Raw genomic sequence first — 15,529 nt, forward strand, 5'->3', positions numbered from 1 at the left:
GCCTCAGAACACCTTTCTAAATGGATAATCAAATTTTGAGTCAGTTGGTGAGTTACCAATGTGAAAACTTTAATGAAGAACCATTTGGGATATGGAGAAAAAGCTTCAGTCATTTCATAGGAGTAGCAATCCACATTTCTATTTTAAAATGCACTTATTTGAGAAATATTCGACAAAATTTTTAGAACTCATTTTTGCTTCCTCCTACTTGATGAACCTGTAACACATAGCCCTTCCCAAACTCCCCACAAAATACCAACAATCTACAAAAAAGATCTAATTCTTAGTGAAGATGTTTGACAGGGCCAAAAGTTGCACTGAGATTCTGGCCACGAGCAATTTTAATATTGTGACATTTGTTACTGAAAGGTGAATACTGTGAAGAGAATTCCAAAACCACACGTTCCAACATTCAAAAATTCAACTGCAAAGATCATGAGGAATTTTTGCAGATATATTTTGTGTAGCATGATTTGAAGAAATGATTATTTTAAATCATACATGCAGTTATAACTCCAATGTTCCAGAAAATTAGTGTAATTATCAGGGCTTAACATAAGATATTTGCTAGTTAGCAAGTATATTCACATATAAATATGCTGATAATATAAAAATGACATAGGCTAATAAAAGAGGATTTTGATAAAAATGATGAATGTACTAATACTAAGTCATATTAAATCTTTTGTTAGGTTGCAGAAAAAAATAATAAAACCACTTTCCATTAAATGAAGCAAAGATATTAAACTTAGAATAAAAGATTCTAAAGTTTCATAAATTTTATTTAAGCTCAGAAACTTAGCAAATTATTAATGGAAAATTACCAATTAAAATTCTTAGAAACTTTATTCTATATCAACTATAACTACAAACTAAATTCTAAGTATGCTCACTGGGATGAAGCTGTCTATTCAAAAGAATACAGTTATTTAAAGAGCACTGCAAGGGCATAATTTCTCTTAGTGTCACAGAGTGTATACTCACTATTTTTATTCTCTTAATTAAATAGTATGTCCTCGAGAAAATAAAGCTTTGTGTATGCATATATGCATGTACATACTGCAACTGCAAATTTTCATTCAGAGTGGTCTTTCAATAAAATATAGTGAACAAATCAAATTTCTTCCTTAAAATGTGGGTCAAACACCAGAAACCTGTGCACCTAGAAACCTTAAGTAGTGATTTCTCTAATTTGCGACTATGATGCTAAAAAAAAATTTTAAATGTTGTGGATCAAGTGAGATATTGATATTACAAAAATTTAAAGAGAGGACAGTGATATGATTAAATTCTCATCTTCAAATTTGGAACAAGGTGGTTGATTTTTCCAAGTGACCAATGCAGTCTGCCAATCGTATTCTTGCGAATATGTCCATCATTCAATGACAAGAGTCTATCAGATTCCACTTTGACTGGCAAGTGACAGTCAGTTATCTATTGGCATTAATGAATAATAAATAAAGGTGTCCTGTAGATTTATATGAATAGATATGTGCATTATGTCCAGTGCAGATTGCCCATGTGATTTTTTTCTTACACTTACTTCTTAGGAAATAAATGACAGGGATAAGAAGAGGAAGAGGGGAAGAATGAGTACAAGAAATGGAAGAACAATTAAAGCAGTGACAGTAAAGATCACGTGAAAAGTGAATGCTGGTTTACACCCACATTTCATTTTTCAACAAGTGACTGAGTCCCAGCTTATATGAATTTAAACTAGCTATATTTACGGGCTCTTGAATATTTATGCTCTATTAACGGAATAACACTGTTTGCTGTCTATGCAAATGTATTTAACGGCAGGAACGCCTCAAAAATGAAAGATCAGAAGGAGCTGTGTCAGTGTTCCCACCTTGGCCCTTCTCACGCACTCACTCTCATCCTGCCTTTTCGGCAGGGGAAAGAAAAACCCTCCCAATTCCTCACTAAGGTCTTTTTTATTGTTAGCATCTATTTCTTTCTCAAATTTGAACACATGGTGGTTTGATGTTACAGCTTTTGAAAACGGAAGGCTCAGAGCGCCGCTGCTCAGGCACTCAGCCGCACATCCTGAGGGGTACCTGACTGAAGATGTGGGCACTGAGCTTGCACAGAACAGCAGAACATCCTTGCTGTTACATAAGGGCCAAAAGCCTACCTTGCAGAGAACAGTGCTGTTTAATCCGTATCCTTATAAAACAGGCTAGAAGTCATGTAATAGGAGGCTTTCTTCATGCTGATATAATGGGTAATTTTTATTTGCCTTTATACTGGTTTGCTAAGGTTAATATCGTAAGGTCTTATAAAGAAAGAACGGCAGTGATTTAAAGAGGTCATGGGTTTTATGAGAAACCCGAAGAAGTAAGCTCCTTTTCACAGCAGAAAGGCACAGTGCCTTGCATGATGGTACAAGACCATAATTCCAGGATTCGGGGAGCAGAGCCACTGCTATTTTGAAGTCAACCTCGGTGGCAAGAAAAGACTCAATCTCAAAACAAAATGAATAGTTATCCTGAGCTCGGTGGTGGCTGCATGTAGATAGAACATAGAGAGCTCTGAGTTCAGTCTCTAGCACTTTAAAGAAAACATAAAACCAACTTGAGAGACATAACACCACTAGATCAAATTTTGTAAAGTTAAGCAATTAGGATTAATCAAGTTCAGTTACTTTATTTAAATACTAGCATGTCCAGCATTAGTTTATAATAAGCAAAATTACTGGCATAAAAGGAAAGCAGAAACTAAAATTCTGCCACATTTATAGGATACTTACATTCTACTAAATAAGGACACAATGAGGAAGGAAGGTGCACTCTTACTATTTGTATCCATTTAATAGATGACGCATGCCTTTACCCAGCACTCGGGAGGCAGAGGCAGGCGGATCTCTGGGAGTTCGAGGCCAGCATGGTCTACAAGAGCTAGTTCCGGGACAGGCACTGAAGCTACAGTGAAACCCTGTCTCGAAAAACCAAAAAAAAAAAAAAAAAAGATAGGAAAAGCCAGATCTGGTCATATGCAGCTACAATTCTTAGAAGGCTGAGGCAGGAGAATCTCAAGTATAAAGCAAACCTGTCCTACATAGCAATCCCAGGCCAACCTCACATATACAATGAGACCCCATCTCACAAAAACAAGAAACTAACTTTCTCTATATATCTATAGATACACATACATATGCACACACATATAATGGTAAAACATGTTTTTAGACATTTTAAACCATGTAATAGTGCAAGAAAATTAAAAGCAATTGCTAAAGTCTCTAAAGTACTCTAAAAGAACAGGCATGAACAAAAACAAAACTCAGCGGGAGGAGAGATATCAATGAGTATTCACTTTTTCTTAATTTAGAGTGAGATATACTACAAATATGGATGGATATGCAGTGATGATCTGTACATACTGAATTAGCAAGGGTAATGTTATTTTACATTACACAGAGGCCTGCACTTGACTTTACACAAAAATCAATGTTACAAACTAAAAACTTTAGGAAAGGAGTGGGCTATGTATGCATATAGGTTAAATTTTGTTCGCAAACCAAAACTACCTGTCTACGCGGACAATTTTGAGAAATAGATGCTGTCAGTTTTAAGAAAGAGATTTTTCAAATGGCAAATTGCCTTTCTGCCCTGACAAAGCTGAGGGGTAAGGTCTGAAGGCTTTGCAGAGGCTGTCCATGCAGTGTGAATGCCATGATGAATGGCAACGACTTCTGCCCAATGCCTAGGTAACTGATCCTATAAGAGATACCCACTGATTTTACTTCAGAATGCATGTCCATCCAACAGACGTGATAATAAAGATGTGCTAATCGTCATTGTTCTCTCCTGATCAAACACTGAGGAAACTGGAAGGTTATATAAGCCCGAATTCACGTTCCCTTTTATCCAAGAACAAAGCAGCCCTGATCTGTTACATATATCCTATGAAATCTTAAGTATCTGTTAGAAAATGAAGAAAACATTTATTTTATAAACTTTCAGCCTTACAGTTTATATCACTGAGGTAGTTTTATTTTGATTTGCTTTTAAAACATCTAATACTTCAAGCGTATGCCCTAGAAGTATTTTTTCCTATTTCTTTGTGATTGGTAATTATGATTTCCACAGAGGAAAAAATACATAACTCTTTGGTATTTGTAAATTAACGAATCGGTGCATAACAATTTAGACATCTAAAAATGAGGCAAGAGGAAAAATCTTTTCCTTTAGTTCCATTATTATGTTCAGTAATGCTTTTATTTTGCTCTTAGTGTGGTGCAAGTGAGCTATGTAGCTCTGTGTATGTATGTGAGGCTATGTGGGAGGGAGGTGAGAGCGTGTGCACACGCGGGCATGTGCATTTATGGCAGTACACGTTTATAAATTGTGTATCCATTAAGTAAGTTTAAACAGAAAAAGAAATTCAACTTTGCCTTTGGAACGCTTTTCAATAAAATGCTAACTCTATGCATGAGGATTTGACTTGTCCTATTTCCCAATATATTCTTTTAATATATTGCTAATGATCTTCAGGGCAGACAGTCCAAGAATTTATTATTCTAATTGTCTTGTAAAATACTATGCCACCAGAGTATGAAATATCTGTTAAAATGCATTTTATTTGAGAGAGTAAAGGGTATATCTTCTCTCATAATTCGTTTCAAGGAGGCAGACGACCTTCGCAAAATGGCATCAGACTTAGACAAGCTAGTAAATGTTCGTTATTTCATCTTGTTAAAAGCAGAAGACACAAAGAAATATTTAAAGAATCCATTAGGTTTATTTGTTTAACCCAGCTATTAGTTTAAATTAATGTCATTAACATCATTAGGTGTAATTGTCTACATGGGAAGTGGTTCAGTTAATAACAGTAAACTGCTATTTAAATAAACAGAGAACAGTTAAAGCACTAGGAATTTACCTAGCTTGCCTAATATTTCATCTATTTTCTGAGAACAAGCATTTATTTTTTCCCCTAACTGACAGGAATATATTCTTTCAAGACATTATACCCTTCAACAAGTAACCACTTCTACACTATTTTTTTCTCCTATTCTCTGTTTACAAAAAAATATCTTACAAGGTAGAATAAGCTACAACAATATATTTTCATTACTCAACTTCAATAATAAATGCAGCTGTGTAGCTACACATTATAATTATTGGATAAATATTATATCCAATCAACTCTTGTACTTCAGGGTCAAAATACTGTAGGTTCCTTTCCTCAGATTTAGATATTTTACAAAGTCAAGGGAAACAAAAACACCTTGCAATTTATCGTTTATGGCTCCAGAGCAGTGCTGGACTGAGGGTCAAATCCCTACCGGTGAGGGATGAAACTAAGAGCTAATTAGATGATACATTAAGTAGAATATAGCACACTATGGGTCCTTTCATAGCTGCTGTAATTTTTAAGACATTAGCACTGATATGTAATATCATCATCAACAGTAAATTGTTTAAATGTCCAAACAAAATTGTTTCCTAGAAAATGCTGATAATTGAAATTATGTCTATAATATACCTAATTTTAATAATTTTTATCACATATTAGAAATAAAAATGTCTATAGATTATTAATTTGAACTAAATTCAAGGTTGAATTGTTTTTATTATTAGTTCAGGAGTTCTCAACCTTCTTAAATCTTCAACGCTTTAATACAGTTCCTCATGTTGTGGTGACCTCCAACCATAAAATTATTTTTGCTGTTATTTCATAACTGTAATTTTGCTACTATTGTTATTGTAATACAGTTATCTGATATTCAGGATATCTGATATGTCGTCCCTGTTTAAGGGTTATTTGATCCCAAAGGGGTTGAAACCCACAGACTGAGAAACACTTCACTAGATTTAAAGTATAATATCTATAGGCATGAAGCTGAAGAAATAGCTCAGTGGTTAAGAGCACAGCCTGCTCTTCCAGAGGACTCACGTTCAGTTCCCAAGTAAGTGAAGAGGTTCACATCCACTTGTATCTCCTACTTCTATAGATACGAAGCCCCTTGACCACCGAGGCAACTACATTCATATTCATTTACCCACATACGGAAACACACACAAATATACCACAGACAGACAGACACAGATACACATACATTTAAAATTATAATAAATATTTTATTTTAATTTTATGTGTAAAAATATCTGCTTCTCCCATATTAACTTACAAGAATATGATAGGACAGATGTCCAGCCTATAAGTCTAATTTTTGTAAGATATTTTGTAGTTGATGTACTAATTTAAACAGATTTGTTCTGAAATTTCCTTCTCTGTTTGATGCATTATAGCCGTAAAAAACTAAAGATTATATAGTTGTGTAAAATTTATCATAAAAATATTATTGACACAGAATAGCTGTCAAACAGAAATCATTAGCAAGAAATTATTTTATAGGAGAGTTATAATTATCTTACAGATAAAGGCTTGGACTTGTATAGGAAACAGAAGATCACTGATTTATATTATGACACTGCCTGTCAGAAATTCATGCCAATTTAAACTGCTACTAGAAATATAAAAGAATATCACATAGGACTAGTTTAACCTAAAATGTTTAAAATTATACGCTAAATGCACAAATTACTAAAACCTGAAACAGAGATATTAACTCCATATCCTCATCTTCCTTTCGTTACATTCCATTTTATTTATTTCTATTCTTCTCCTTATTGAAAAATTAAATTTCAAGGTACTATAAATACAAACAGAGATGACTGAAGATAAGTAAAAACCTGAATAGTTTGAAATAACTACATTATTCTACCTTGAAATTGTGACATGAGTGTAATTTTATGTATTGTAATATTTATCCGTGTCTCTGGATAAACACAGACAACAACTGCTTTTACAAGAAAGTAGCCAGAGACCACAGAGACACTTATTCTATATCTGTGTTTTGTTTATTTTTAAATGTATTAGACAAGTATCATAGGTTTCTGAATGTACAGAATTTAAAATATAAAAATGTATGAGGTGATACAAGTATAAAATCGAGCAATATTATGATGTAATGGGGGTTATAGATATCTTCCCTTTTCCAGGGATCACCAAATTCATTCTAGATTTTATTTCTTTTTGTTGCTTTTTATTCAAGCTAATATTTTAAAGATATAAATTGAAAGTAAAGATTCTAGATTTAGAACATTCCTCAGTCTCAGCATACAATAACTATAAACACACTTCAGACCTTAGCTCAGAAAAAGTCATGCAGGCTGGGAGAGACCCTTCCTTCTCAGAGGGTTGGTAACAGAGAGGAGAGACCAAGCCTCTATTTCATGAGAAGGAAGAGATGAGGAGGCTGAGAAGAAAGACACAGAAAGATTGGGAGAGAGTGGGAAAATGAATGGAATAGTGATCAGCTGTTTTTCATAGGAACGACTTCCTCAGGTGTGGGGCACATTACCTTCTGTGTTCCTCATCCCTCCCCTGCCAGGAGAGAAAGGAGAGCATGTGGGAAAAAGCAGTGTCCAGTAAGGGGTAGGGTACAAACTACTATCAGAAGTCATCCAGGAGGACCTCAGAAGAAGCCCCAGTGCTTTACCAAGGATGAACGGGACGTCAGCAGTAGGTCAGTCAGGTCACAGAAGTAGCAATGAGAACTACATTTGTTTTTAATATCAGATATTATTAAATAATGGGACAATGCAGGAAAAAAAAGCGGACCAATGTTTAAAGCTATGTAAACCAGTATCAGACAGAGGGAGAAAGGCAGGACTTCAACAATAATAAATATGCACTGAAATTTCATTAAAAAAAATAAAAACCTGCCATGGTTAAGATGAAAGGATTTAAGTGCCAGTCTGAAAAATAGGATTTTTCTCTAGGCTTAGGAGCATGAAGCGTCTAAACAATAAAGGAATACTGTGTATCAGTACTTCACACAGACTGCCGTTTAAAGAACTGGAATAAAAGGAGAAAGAGAGTGAGGGATGAAAAATAATTGGACTGCCCAGTGTGCTTAGGAAAACAGACACAAATACTTTGAAACTGTCATAACGCGAGAAAACGTTCAGGTTTCTATCCCCTCTCCAAATATTCTGAAAGTCAATTAACATGATCCTGCAACTGATCAAACTGATACGGCCCTCCGTAATTGCTCGGGTACTCTGGGGATCCTGAAGACTGAGCAACCTGATTAAAGAGCGGCCTTGCACTCTCTGTGACAGTGGGTACTTAGCCCAGGCTCGCCATTATCCTGCTGCTTTACATCACAGAAGTGTGCAAGCGAGCAGGACTGCTCAGCGGGTAAGGACACTCGGCCCCAAGCCTGCTGGTCTGAGGTCCATCTCCTAAACTGTACCGTGGAAGGAGAAGTCTGACCCCTGGACAATGTCCTCTGATCCCACCCGGACAGTGGTACAGACATAAACACACACCCAGAGGTGCGCAAAATAAAAAAGTAAAATGGATAGCCACATCATGGCCATGCATGAGGTAAAACATGTATTATTATAGCAGCTTGTTATTATCTCATTTATACTTTTCTGCTCTTCGCATTTAGGTAATAGTATCTATCTACTGGGCTGAATGATTTGGTGACATTTCTCAACATTATTGAATTAGTCCATGCAAATTGCTGACTAAAAATTAAAGAAACAAAATCGATGAGCTATTTTACCAAAAGCCCCAAATCTCTGTCCTTTTGCACCTTTTAAAATATACTTGCCATTTACCAGCATGTATCATTTATGCAGAACCTAATGGCAATTTAAGACCACATATTGAAGACACAATTTAAGTTAGCTTTGTGACTACCTATATATCATAATTATTTATACTATAATTAAGTATACTAATTATAACATATGAAAGCTAAAATTCTAGATATCTTTAAAGCAGAGAGAATAAAATATCACCTCAAATTCCTACACTAAATCAAAATCATAGTTTTGGTTTCATCTATTTCTCCCTAAATATGTATATAAAATTATTACAATTCAAAATTGTTAAAAAAGACAGTTCAAACATTTTGTGAAAAATCACTAATATTATAATATCTAAGTTCAACTGCAGTGTTAACTCTTAACTTGGAGCACTCAAGTTACTACTAATATTTCAGATACATTTCTGGATGGAAAATGGCTGAGTATGGGTTATTTATTTTATTTCAATGCTCTCTTGTGTGTTACATAAGGTAGAAAGCTAGGTAAAAGGATAATTCACTGGCTGTGGCTTGCACAATATATTTTCACTCATTTATTTCCATAGTTTTTTTATCTAGAATACATCATACTGCATTATTAATAATAAGATAATAGTACATATTCATTGATTATTTTTTATGTCCCAGATACTATTCTTAGGGTTTAACGTGCGTTATTTCATTCAATTCTAATAAGACCCCTATGAGGGAAGTACTATTTTTATTAGCCCCATTTAAACTTAAGGAAATTAAGGTTTAGAATGCCCTACTTTAAGTACCTGGTAAGGTGTGTATCCAGAATTTCAGAATTCTACAATTTCTACATCACAGCAATTTACGTTGTAATACAGAGTATATTCCTCTTAATATTTCTTTAGCAATACAATACATTTCAAAGACTAATTGGCTATCATGGAATTTGATGTTACAAATCATATGCTCCTTGTCTGTGAAAGTAAAGCATGGTTTCATAACTGCAAGCAAGAAGAAAATTTTAAACAGTTAATGCTTTTAAGTCAAATGGATGTTTTAAGTTCCAGGATGGTAGATGTTAAAAGTTTATAAATCATATTTCACTAAAATGGTATCTCTATTAACTTGTCAAATGAAAATAATAGGATACAGATGGGAAAAAAAACATTTTAATCAAAACTATAAATCTATCATTTGAATTTGTATTTTAAATAATCTTGAGGAAATTCCTAATTTTTTTCTTTTCAGAAAATGCAATTAAGCAATAGAAACATAGCAAGCAAATCACATTTCTATATTATCGCCATGTGTTTTTACAGTCCTGATGATATCAACTCTATGCTTCAAGCCAGAAAGAACATTTTGAAAGCAAAAAGATAGGACTTTTGGGCCAGATAATTATTCAAATATCTTCAATAAAATAAAATGTGATTAGTTGTGCAGCAGCTCAAAACTATACACTGAAGTCCAGAACAGACTTTAGGGAAACATGTTGTATAGTTGAGGAAAGACAAAAAAAAAAAAATAAAGACACATACAAAGTAAAGATACAAGCTCATCTAACTTTACTGCCTTAGTATCTCTGAGATTCAGAGTCTCAGGAAAGTTCAAATAGCTACATGAGAAAATGAAGGACCAAGATTGTTCGACATCTACTGCAAATTACCCACAGTAATCTATGATGAAACTCAGCTATGCGTGTGCAAAACCACACAAAAGTTTAAAAATGCAAAAATAATTCAGGATGCAATTTTACCAATCTTCTCACATACTTTTTAAAATATAATAATCTGTACGATTTTTAAAAGGCTCTCTTCCTGACACAGAAAAACAATATATTTGTTAGTTTTCATTCAAGCTGCAATTTAAAGACAAATTTTCAAAATGTAAAATTGACAAGAAAGCTTTACAAATTAGAATTACATATTTTAAAGCAGTTGCAAAATTCTACTTGAAAACAGTTACTTAATTATTAGAATTTCTTCATGTATTCATAGACAATTATTAGAAGTTCTTCATGTATTCATAGATTGAAGAAACGTGTGGCTTTAGAAAAAGAATTACTTTCTTCAAGGTCGTGAAACGGGCTCTTAAAGCAATTAGTAAAAATCGTGACCAGTTTGCACACTTACTCACTTTTCATGTTGTCCTCCACTAAGCATCTCAATGATGCGCTAGACAGCGCCCAGATAAACTAGGCTTTAAGTGGCTAATCAGTCACATTTGGCTAGGGACAGACCAGCATCTCCTCTCAAGACATCAGTGTTCCTCAATACGGGACTGGATTTGTTTTCCAATTCTTAACAGGATCATTGAGAGGGAACAGGGGGAATATTATAAAGGCAGGCCTGGATCAAATCCAGAGGCAGGCACCCTCACAGCCATGCGTTGGAACTTTGCCAAGGAGCAGAGTGTTTCCACAAATGAGCATAGTTCCTTCCTCAAGTATATCACCAATTCATAAAAATCCTAGAAAGTCTTGTCCTGAACGATGTCACTGGTTTAGAATGAGGCAAATATAAGGATACGGAGAAGTATCTTAACTTCTTTGGGCTTTCAGAAATGAATGAATGCCTACTGCCAATAAACAATTCCACCCATAAAATGGCAGGACTCTGTGCAGATGAAGGTGGAGGGAATTTACTTTAGTTTTAGGTACCATGGTGTAGTTCACAGATGACAGTAATTTTGGTTTCCAATTTTAGTACTAATTCCTTAAAACCAAATAATTATTTATAATAGCACCATGGTTAGCAGAATGATTCTGCTCATTTGGAACAAACTGCAGCCTTTTCTTATGGCAAATATATCTATAAACTATAGTTAAAGATATTTGTATTCGGTTCTCTGTATAAATGTGTATAACTCAAATATTTCCTGTGAAATTACAGAAAATTAAACAAAAATTGTAATTGTGATTTTCATGTAAAAAAACTTTACTTCCTAGTCTTTTATCAAATTTAATTGTGACCTTTTACACAATATGCATTTCTGCTTTGCTTCTTCTTCCCCATTTATAATAGTGCAAAATTGAAAATTTTCTCTCACATCAATTAAGTTATTAGCATTAGCTTTTGTCTTACAGAAAAAAATACACTGCTGCTGTCAAAACATTTAAATAGCTGGTACAGTTGGACTCAACATTGTTTCAAGAACTAGTGCTAACTCCTCCTGGATAAGAACACTGCCTTTCCTCTGATTACTTCATTGGGGAAATATTATATTTATCCAGGAAGATTCCATTCTGCCATGGAAGGATGGGAAATGTTGTATCATTTTCCTGGTTCACATGTGTGGAATCCTAAAGATTTTCTAATTGACTACTCTCATGAGAAATGAAGGAGGAAAGCGATGGTAGGGGCATCAGAGAACTCGGTGTTTGCTAATGGGACCTTCGTCTACAGAAGTTCTTTTTGTTTGTTCAGTGTTTACAGTGTTCTCTACAGTGTGGATAATAATTGAGTGCTGGGGAAGGACTACTTTATATCCGTCCTGGCAATCCATATCATGGACTTAGCTCTTCAAACAAGGCTGAACAACATAAGCACCCAGCTTTATCAACCAAAACGTGTGTTTAATAAGAGTACAATGTGAGTCATAAATGTAAGTTTAGTATATCAGCTAGCTGTGACAAAAGGAGAGAAATAGATATTTAAGGTTATTATTATTATTATTATTATTTGCTTTAAAAGCCAAAGGCATCATTGCATCTCATTGCAAACTGGCCTCATTGTCAACTTCCTGCCTCTGCCCCAAGTGCGTGAATAACAGACATGCACACCTACACCTTGCTTAACATTTGTATAGGTTTCGTGCAATACTAAATTTAACCCAATACACCTAACCTTAAATTATTATTTCAGATTATATTTAATATTGATAATTTCTAATTGTATAAGTCTTCTTTTATTCCTTTGAAATGCAGTGTGCAATTTCTACTTATAGCAGGTCTCAAATTAGAATGGCCATTATTTTAAAGCCAAAGGATCATAATGTAACTAAACAAATTATCAGAAATATAAATTTTGATTTTATTTTTTGTCTGCCTACCTGTTTGTTTTGAGACAAGGTTTTATCAGGGAGCTGACTTACCAAAAATTCACTATGTAGACCAGGCTAGCATTGATCTTGAGTATTCATCTGCCTCTGCCTCCAGAGCACTGGGATTAAAGGTGTATTTTGCACTCTTCATTTCAGATATCTAAATATTTTTAAATTATTATTTATTCTTTAAATATTCTTATAAAATGGGGATGATATAATTCAGATATGGCATGGGCAACTTGTTACTATGTGGAAAAGATTTAAGATCAACAATGAAAAATAGTATTTGTTAGGATTCTTCTTGCTTTGTGGAGAAAATTACAAAAGTAATGTTGTTAAAAAATGTAGGCCCAAAAATCAGAATATGCTAAGTCTGAATCTAGACTAACACAGGTATTATTAGTGCAATGGCAAGTGACCTATTTGCTTCTCAGAGTCCCATTTCCACTGTGTAAAATTAGACAGGACAGTGAACCTATCTCAAAAACCAAGCTAATACATGGAAACCACAAGGATGAGTACCTAGAACAGCTAGAAGAAAACATAGATAGTTACAACCATCATGATGCGCAGCTGTCTTTCACCTAACTAGTTTTTGTAAGCATTTAAATTATGCTGCCAACTTAGCAGTTTAAGGAATATGTGAAAGTCATTCTATAGACTATATTCTGCTTCGTAAATTAATACTGACATAAGTAATATAACCTTGCATGTTTCTTCAGGACCTAAACTGGAAAAGGTTAAACACATGTTGCTGTTTCAAATTTTAAAAAAATTCTAATATTTAATCACGTTAATTAAGAGAAAATTGATTTTTAAAAATATAAGAAAAGGATTCTTGAAAATATACACTATTGTCCAAAAACAAATATGAACAACTTAATTGCTGTATTGTGCCAACTCAAACATTACTTCAGACCTTTTGTACAAAAATATGATTCACTGTGGCCTGACTTACCAGAAAAGCACCCAGTGTATTCTCTAGCCCAGAAAAGAATGACATCATTGGCAAAAGGAACTACAGAGATGGGTAACATGAAATGGTGCTTTCACATCAAAATTCCTGTACTCATGAATGGTAGTTTTAAATATCTGTGCTCTATTTGTTAATACTTGATCACTAATAGGGCTCCTCTTTGTAAGCTGCCGTTCCTTATACTTTGTGCTAACCGAAGGCTCAGAGGATCAGGGCTTAGAAGCTGGAAGAATCCTATCTCATTAAGGCCCTATGGGCATGCCCTCCGTCTTCACTGGTTAAAGTCCACTTCACTGATTGTTTCTTTTAAACCTTACAGCCCAGTGTGCAACAGCTTCCTTCCATATTACCAAACATGTTTAACAAGGCAAGCAAAATTTATTCACAATTGTTATCATCACCAACATTTATTGTATATCAACAGAGAAGATACTACTATACATAGTTGTAGTATTTAATAGTGACTTTTAAGATAAAATGAACTGGGTGACTGGCATAAGAGATTTACTTTTTTGAGTATTCGTTATTATATAAAATATCTGATAACTAAAAACTTCAAATTAAAATAACAAATATTACTTACGTTCACATGTGTCCCCTTTTTGCTGATAGCCTGCTTTGCAGATACATTTTCCAATGGGTACTAACCACTCTCCTTCCGCACTGCAATGCATCCTGGGTGAATTTTCTGCCTCTTCCTCGGCACTGCTGACACATGTCCCACGAACCTCAACTAAGGAGGAAAATTCTGAACCAGTCACTGTATCTGGAAAGACAGCTAAGTTCTCAATAATGGACCAGCACTTCTTGTAGTATACTTTGACAGAAACCAAAGCTATGCAAGCCCCTACATCCTGAAAGGCAAGATAGAATCCCTTTTTGGACAAAGGTCCAATCTCTCTCACCTCAGTGTTCAGCTTCATCTTTCTTTCACCAAGGTCACCTTGTGTAAAACTCTCATCTGCAGCAATGGTATCTATTTTTACGTAAAGGTTTTCTCTGATATTCCTGCCGGTGTCGTAGTCTGTTTCATAATAGTACAAATTAAAGGTTTCCTTGCAAGTTCCCAGTACTCCGGGAAGACTATTACAATCCCTCAAGGTGAATTTCAGTTCTACAAAAATCCTTTGTGCGTTGCCTTTGGAAATCCAGTTAGTCCGCAGCCAGTTGTTCTGGTTGGGCTCCATGACCTGGCACACCTGGTACGTTCTTATCGGAGTGTAGTTCTCATCCAAACCACTAATTTCTTCCCACTGTACATTTTTTTTTTTAAAAAAAAAGGCAAGAGGGGGTTCATTAGTCTTTCAGCAAAAATAAAAATTAAAAAAATGACATCGTAGTTTCGAAATAATATGAAGAACAATGAGAGCACCACAAGTATGCGTCCCTGAAGTCAGAGACGTAGGATTCCCCTTCTGCAGTATTTTAGTTAACAGAGCATCGTTTGCGTTTGAACAAAGAATGAAAATTTAATTCTTTCACATCTGCTGTGAGCGTTCCAGTATCTCTTTTCATGTTTAAGTGTTTAGTCTCTGGTGAGACTGCAATTTTAACAGGCTAAGGCTAATAGTTATTAACACTACTCCTCAAAGTGTATGGATGCTGGTCAGAATTCCTGATAACTCAGTTGGCAATTTAAATGTTTGCTTTATTCTTAAGTTCAAAGATGCCTACAAACATTGTAACAAGATTCCATAAATCCTGGAATGTGAAGACATTATACAATGTGTTGCAAAGTATAATATGTAATATCCTGCAATCTTTTGAAAAAGCATTTTAAAGAGCTGCTTATTTTTCCAGCATCATATTTAAAATTGTACATAGAGCCATATATAATTACCAAGTAGTTTTGAGAGTAAAATTCACCCGTGCAAACAATTTGTTTTCAGTGGACAACCAAATATGTTCGTCAAATTAGCAAG

At 34.6% G+C, this 15,529-nt stretch overlaps 1 protein-coding gene across 6 annotated transcripts in view; it reads right to left on the reverse strand.

Annotated features, from left to right (window-relative positions):
• The window catches only part of Epha7 (EPH receptor A7), a 155,468-nt gene that overhangs the window by 132,832 nt on the left and 7,107 nt on the right, over positions 1 to 15,529 (reverse strand). For all 6 annotated transcript variants that reach the window (XM_075971282.1, XM_075971284.1, XM_075971285.1 and 3 more), the window contains exon 3: positions 14,191 to 14,860. In XM_075971282.1, coding sequence (XP_075827397.1) covers positions 14,191 to 14,860 — 670 coding nt within the window. The remainder of the gene's footprint in view (positions 1 to 14,190; positions 14,861 to 15,529) is intronic.

This window comes from Microtus pennsylvanicus, chromosome 5 (genome assembly GCF_037038515.1).
Source record: "Microtus pennsylvanicus isolate mMicPen1 chromosome 5, mMicPen1.hap1, whole genome shotgun sequence".
NCBI lineage: Eukaryota > Metazoa > Chordata > Mammalia > Rodentia > Cricetidae > Microtus > Microtus pennsylvanicus.